The 7,983-nt window shown below is 26.8% G+C and overlaps 1 protein-coding gene across 1 annotated transcript; it reads right to left on the reverse strand.

Annotated features, from left to right (window-relative positions):
• Positions 1-6,364: 6,364 nt before the first annotated feature.
• Positions 6,365-7,762, reverse strand: LOC149179726 (uncharacterized). Its single transcript, XM_089418045.1, has one exon. The coding sequence runs from the start codon at positions 7,607-7,609 to the stop codon at positions 6,524-6,526; it is 1,086 nt and encodes a 361-aa protein (XP_089274171.1). The 5' UTR covers positions 7,610-7,762; the 3' UTR covers positions 6,365-6,523.
• Positions 7,763-7,983: the final 221 nt, after the last annotated feature.

Raw genomic sequence — 7,983 nt, forward strand, 5'->3', positions numbered from 1 at the left:
CGGCAATACATAAACAACATTTCCAGGATACTGTTTGACTAAACAAAAAACTAAGTCGTCTAGAAGCCTCTCCAATAAAGAGTTACAAGATTTCCTACGTGTGAATTGTTTCAAAAAAATGCCAAAAGACATATTACACATAAAAACATAAACAAGTTTAGAGTTGGGAACTTCCTTGTGCTTCTTGGTCATCAATATGGGGGGGAGCATGGTTCTTCAATGTCCATAGGATCTATATTTTGGAAGGAAAAAAATCCTCTTTTGATAGTCTCTATTGGAGAGAGAGATTATTGGATGCCACAAAGAGACCGCCCATGCCATGAGTAAAAAGAGACCTAACCCAACTACATTTTGATTCAAGGTTTTCAATTCTTTGTTCCTGTTGGAGAATATGATGGATGGTTGTGGCATTATGAGACACATTTCTTGCTTTAAAATAGTTAATTTTGTTGGAGATTATAACCAACACATTGCTAGTTGACTTGTGAATGCCCTCATGTCGATGTGATCCATTCTAAGTTCTTTTACTATTGGATTCTCCTTTTCTACCACATTATAAAGTGAAAACCAAATCAAATCAAATGGACTCTAAAGAGGAAAAGATAACCACACCAAGAGAACAATGCATTTCTAAGTTCCTTTACTATTGGATTCTTCAGTGCCACCATGTTAGATGGTGAAAAAACAAAGCAAAAACAAAGCAAACCAAATGAACACTAGAGAGGAAAAGTTAACCACACCAATAGCAACTAAGACTTCCAAAGATTTTATACCTTCATCCTTAGCTATGGAGAGCCCCTACCACAAAGCGTAATCATATACAAAGCTATTAGAGACACATTCCAAACCCTAAGGGTACAACTTGTTTATTTTGGGATCTTGAAGACTCCCAACCCCATATACCACTTTACAATTTAAGTTATAAAGACAAAAGATCAATTATATCAAATGAAGTGCTTAATTTTTAGATATATTTTTACTTGCTAGACGAAATTATTTGACTCTATCAATTTAGTTGTTATATTTTTTTTATTAATTTAATTATTTCTTTGTGGATTTTTTTAATCATTTTATATTTATATGATCCATTTCTTTTTAAGGAGAGACTCAAATAATATAATAAAAATGAGAGAGACTCAAATAATATATTTTATTATATTTGTTGTCATTTTCTTTAAATAGAAAAGTAATAATAATAATAATAATAAATAAATAATTGATGTCCAACATTTTTAGTAGGTAAATAATTAGTGACTTTATTTTTCAATTTGCGAAATTGAAATTGAAATCAAATTAGGTTATAATTTCTAATATTACTTAGACATATGAAGTGTCAAGTTTCTTTTAATTTTTCATTTAATGTAAGCAACATTTTCAATTTTTTTTAGTAGTTTGAAAAAAATAAATGGAATAGAAATTGAAATTAATATTTGCTTTGAAATCAGCAATTATATATATGGATATTGAATATAAATATAAATTTATATGTAAAGGTAAACGCGTAGTCTAACGAGGGGGAGGAGTTGCCCGGAAAGTTATGGAAATTTATATTAGAAATTGAATAAAAATTAAAAAATGATAAATACACTGAAATCAATGCATCATGTGCACCGAAATTCATGTATTAAAAATTGAACAAAAATGGAAATAAAAATATAAATTGATATCTAATAGAAAAAGAAATAGAAATTGACATTAGATTGAAGTTAGCATTTAATAGAAATTGAAATTAACAGTACATTGAAATCAATGCATTGACATTTTTAATCATTCAACATTATTATCTTATTTATATTCAACTTATTCATCATATAACTCTTTGAAGTATACTTTTGAATAATACTATTTATGTTTAAGATAGATTTTTCGGCGAAAATCACATGAGAAACCATTTGTCGACGCGTTTCGAACCAACCAGTGTGGTTCATCGTCAGGACAAGTTGAAAAACAGATCCATCTTAGCCTGTTTAAATAGCTAGAGCAAAGACACCAACGGTTACCTGGACTTGAGGAGTAAGGTCGAATTTAGTTATAATAGGTATAAAATAATAAATAAATCAAAAATAAATAAATATATATAAATTTACATATAAATATATAAATTTAGTTATATTAGGTGTAAGATAAATATATGAAGAATTATAAAATAATAATAAAATATTTATTTATTAAATAAATATATCAAAGAAGAATAATAATAAATTATTTATAAATATATAAATAAATGAAAAAATATAAATTAATAAATATAATAGTAAATATGTAAATAAATTATTTATTTAATGAAAAAATACAAATAAATGGTATTATTAGTGGGGTAAATAAATATATATATATAAATTTAGTTATATTAGGTGAAAGATAAATAAATAAATAAATAAAGAATTATAAATTAATAATAAATTATTTATTTATTAAATAAAAATAAAAATATATAAATGAAGAATTACAAATAATAAATTATTTATTCATTTATTAAATAAATCAATATATAAATAAATACATGAAAAAATATAAATTAATATAATAGTAAATATATAAATAAACTATTTATTTAGTTTATATAAATAAAAATGGTATCAGTGGTTACGCAACGGTTGAAATATATAAGTTAGAATTAATAAATAAATCAATAAATTAAAAATCCAATAAATAAATAAAAAGAGGAAATTGGAAAATAAAATAAAATAATTATAGTTAGTTATAGGTATTAAAAACTAGTAAGAATAGTTAAAATTGATATTAATAGTTTAAACATATAAATGGGTTATTGATATGAAAGAATGATAGGAATAATAAATAAATAAAAATAATAACCATAATAATAAAAGAATACATAATAATAATAATTATAATAGAATTAAGTTATAAAAAATAAATAATAAATAATTAAAAGTAAATAACTAAATAAATAAAAATATAATAATTAAGTTATTAAATAAATAAATACTAATAATAATAGAATCAAGTTATTAAAAATAAATAAATAAATAATAATAAAAATAAAATAAGAGACAAGAAAAACGATCACTAGATAATAGAATTTAGTAATAATAGTAACTATATAATAAAAAGTAATTGTTTAATAGTTTCCTATTTGTATATTTAATAGTAATCGTTTAATAAATAATAGTAAGTAAATAATACTAAAATAAAAATATAAATAATAATAGGAGACAAGAAAAACGACTAAGAAGAAAGCGCTGGGACCCAGCACCTACTGATTTTCCAGCCATCATCTCTATTGAGATTGTTGGGTCTCTTTTCAATCTCAATAGCTTCCCTGAATTTCCGATGATGGAAATGCGAAACCTTAGCGATAACACTAGCCTCCTCAATGCAAACATGATGATTGGTTTTTTCCACATGTTCAGCTAAAGCGGAAGACTTAGCTCTCATATGTTTAAGGTCAGCAGCGTGCTCACTGATCCTCTGATTAATGGAGCTACCGGTTTCACCAATATAAGGGGTCCCACATGAGCAGGGGATCATATAAACCCCTTTCATATCTTTGGGGTCAATAGGATCCTTAACTAATCTGAGGGACGAACGAATGGTGCTAAGGGGCCTAAAGGTCACGGGGACCTTAAACATATGAGAGCTAAGTCTTCCGCTTTAGTTGAACATGTGGAAAAAACCAATCATCATGTTTGCATTGAGGAGGCTAGTGTTATCGCTAAGGTTTCGCATTTCCATCATCGGAAATTCAGGAAAGCTATTGAGATTGAAAAGAGACCCAACAATCTCAATAGAGATGATGGCTGGAAAATTAGTAGGTGCTGGGTCCCAGCGCTTTCTTCTTAGTCGTTTTTCTTGTCTCCTATTATTATTTATATTTTTATTTTAGTATTATTTACTTACTATTATTTATTAAACGATTACTATTAAATATACAAATAGGAAACTATTAAACAATTACTTTTTATTATACAGTTACTATTATTACTAAATTCTATTATCTAGTGATCGTTTTTCTTGTCTCTTATTTTATTTTTATTATTATTTATTTATTTTATTTATTTTTAATAACTTGATTCTATTATTATTAGTATTTATTTATTTAATAACTTAATTATTATATTTTTATTTATTTAGTTATTTACTTTTAATTATTTTTTATTTATTTTTTATAACTTAATTCTATTATTATTATTATGTATTCTTTTATTATTATGGTTATTATTTTTATTTATTTATTATTCCCATCATTCTTTCATATCAATAACCCATTTATATGTTTAAATTATTAATATCAATTTTAACTATTCTTACTAGTTTTTAATACCTATAACTAACTATAATTATTTTATTTTATTTTCCAATTTCCTCTTTTTATTTATTTATTGGATTTTTAATTTATTGATTTATTTATTAATTCTAACTGATTAACCCACTAATTTGTTTACAATTTATATATTTCAACCGTTGCGTAACCACTGATACCATTTTTATTTATATAAACTAAATACATAGTTTATTTATATATTTACTATTATATTAATTTATATTTTTTCATGTATTTATTTATATATTGATTTATTTAATAAATGAATAAATAATTTATTATTTGTAATTCTTCATTTATATATTTATATTTATATTTAATAAATAAATAATTTATTATTAATTTATAATTCTTTATTTATTTATTTATTTATTTATCTTTCACCTAATATAACTAAATTTATATATATAAAATTTTATATATATATTTATTTACCCCACTAATAATACCATTTATTTGTATTTTTTCATTAAATAAATAATTTATTTACATATTTACTATTATATTTATTAATTTATATTTTTTCATTTATTTATATATTTATAAATAATTTATTATTATTCTTCATTGATATATTTATTTAATAAATAAATATTTTATTATTATTTTATAATTCTTCATATATTTATCTTACACCTAATATAACTAAATTTATATATTTATATGTAAATTTATATATATTTATTTATTTTTGATTTATTTATTATTTTATACCTATTATAACTAAATTTGACCTTACTCCTTAAGTCCAGGTAACGTCTCTGCTCTAGCTATTTAAACAGGTTAAGCTGGATCTGTTTTTCAACTTGTCCTGACGATGAACCACACTGGTTGGTTCGAAAAGCGTCGACAAATGGTTTCTCATGTGATTTTCGCCGAAAAATCTATCTTAAACTTGTTATGGATCACAGAAGCCTCAACTCTACTATTTATGTTCTCAATAAACCAAAGAATTGAGTAAGTTTAAAATGATTAGATTCATCTTACACATATAGACAATCTACAAATTGTATCACCATAATAAAAACTAAAGAAGATAGGTTGACAATATTCCTGGATACTTTCAATCAATTGAAAAGAAAGTGAGTAAATTTAAAATGGCCCCACACACACATTCTATATAATGATCATTTACAAATTTTGTGCGACCTCTCATAACTAAAACCAACTTTGATCCATTTTAACTATAGATCTATAAACATAAACAAATTTATCAAAATCAAAACCTTTTATCAAATTTTACAATCTAAAAAAATAACACTTCCACAAATATATTATATCTCAATATTACATAAATCTAAAATTAAAATAAATTCAACCTAATTTATTTTATTTCTAAATCTTGTAAATTGAAATATTTTTAATTCTTTATATCTAACCTACAAAAATTAAAATTATTTTATATTAAAATTATTTTTATATATAATATATTAAAATTAAAATAAATTTATATCAATATAAATAAAATATAATACAAATTTTCCAATAAAAAATAATATATACAATGTGATTTTGACAAATGTTCTACTATTATTAGTTAGAATACTCTGATCCTGGTCTTTTTGTTTACAATACTTTTCCTTTTGAAATTTAATACTCTGCTTCCTTTATTTACAATACTCTGTTCCTGGTTCCTTTAATTAAAGTACTTTGTTCTCCTTCAAATTTAAAAGTATACTCTGAACCTTTTTCCTTTATTCTCATTACAATTTATTTTATTTCAGAACAGACATCATTGGTGGAAGGCTCGTATCTTTATAAACAGTAGGGCTTTTCAGCCCTCAGCAATGGATGAATGCAGCCTCAATGATAAACTTGGGAGCAAGCAATAAATATGACTAGTTAATGAATAGGTAGAGTTTACATTTCAAAATAACTTCATAATTCTACCAAAAAATAATTATAATTTAACATAAATTTATTTTTAATTTTGTGAAAAATACTTGAACTTAGTTTTTTTTATTTAAAATTTAAATATAATGATTTTATTTTTTTAAATTACCAACTCAAAATTTATTAATTAGAATTAAAATGTCCTGCGCAGAAGATGCATGAGCTATAATGGTGTATTCACAGACATTCAACAATTAATCTCACAGCCCACTAATTCAACACAAGGTTCTCAACCTCAATCACATTTCAACTCCAACCCATTAATTCAACACAACATAGAATTGATCTCACCTCAGATACATTCAACTACAACCACCCAGGGCTACAGTAGAGAGTTTTTGTTAATCAGCATGAGGTCCTGTGCATCAGAAGCCTCACGTGTCTTCTGATTTCATAACACACATCATCTGTGGGAAATTCATACCTGCAGACAGGGCAAGTATTTCTGGCCTTCAGCCATGGATGAATGCAATCCCAGTGAAAAACATGGGAGCAATGCAAGTAGCTTACTACACTACAGGCCTCAAAATCATCCCCACATACTGAACATGCTATTTCCCTTTCTTTATGTTTGGACCCAATACCATATACAACTGTGGGAAGACACAAGATACTTGCAGCAGAGGCAGGAGGACATGGATTCTCCTTCAAGTAATTATTATCATTATTTCCTGAATTGGACAACACTCTAAGAAGCCTCTGATATCTCTTAATAATACCAAAATATGAGCTGAGACTGGCTACCTGAGTGTTGGCACCCAACATCAATCCAGGCAGGCAGAAACCCATCTTCAGAATGTTTTCACACAAGTGTTCTCTTATCAACTCTGGACGAAATCTGAATCTGGGTGACAGAAAATAATCTGTGGGCATTTTGCCCACAACGAAATTCTTATAAAGAAGTGGATTTATCCCATGTTCTTTAGCAGCTTCATGGCATTCCTGATCCTGAACTTCGTACAGTATGAGCAACATCAATGCAGCATCTGTATCCCCCCATACTCCATAACCCAATTCAGATACTGTCTCCTTATTCTCATATATTTTCATAAGTAAACTTCTTGGCATATTTTCACTGGCATTACCAATAGAATGTAATGATCTAGAGCACAGAGGCTCTTCATCCCAATCAGAGCTACTGGAATTAAACAGCCCATCTGCGTCCATATCCTCCATGAAAGCAGTAATTTTTCTCAACAAACGCAGAGTGACACGCCCAACGAGCAGCTTTTTCTGCTCACTAGAAAGAATGTCAACATACCCAATTATTCTCTCGGCTTCCCCAGAGGATTCCAGCATTTTCCACAGTCTCTCTAACTGTATTTGGCACTCGAAGGCCAGAATCTGAGCCAAATTGTGCAATTCATGGCTTCCAATATTCTGTAGACATTGGTGGATCAAATCCTCTAAATCTTCTGTATGTTCATCCATAGATCAAATCCTCTGCGCCTCTCTGGTAACTGCTCTATTTTCTACATGCATGTCTGCCCGTTTGTGGTCCTTCTTATCGAACAACTCCTCGACTACCCATTCTTTCTCAGCAGTAACCGAAAGATCGAGACTTTACATCCTCGGAAATCTGAATTTATAGCTTTTAATTAGGGAAAAAGTCATCCATTTTATTGGGCTTCGTGGGCAAGATTTGGATCTGTAGAATTTTCAGATTTGTTCTCCTCAATCAGATTTGTCAGAAATCCTAAACTTTTCGCTTTTCGTGACAATGAAGTCTGTAGTTCGCTGGTCATGATGTTACATAGTTACCCTACAATTGATGTTACATAGTTACCCTATACAATGTATTGGAT

The sequence above is a fragment of the Pinus tabuliformis genome, chromosome 3_2 (assembly GCF_031772625.1).
Source record: "Pinus tabuliformis cultivar Carrire ecotype Pingquan chromosome 3_2, CPIR1, whole genome shotgun sequence".
Taxonomy (NCBI): domain Eukaryota; kingdom Viridiplantae; phylum Streptophyta; class Pinopsida; order Pinales; family Pinaceae; genus Pinus; species Pinus tabuliformis.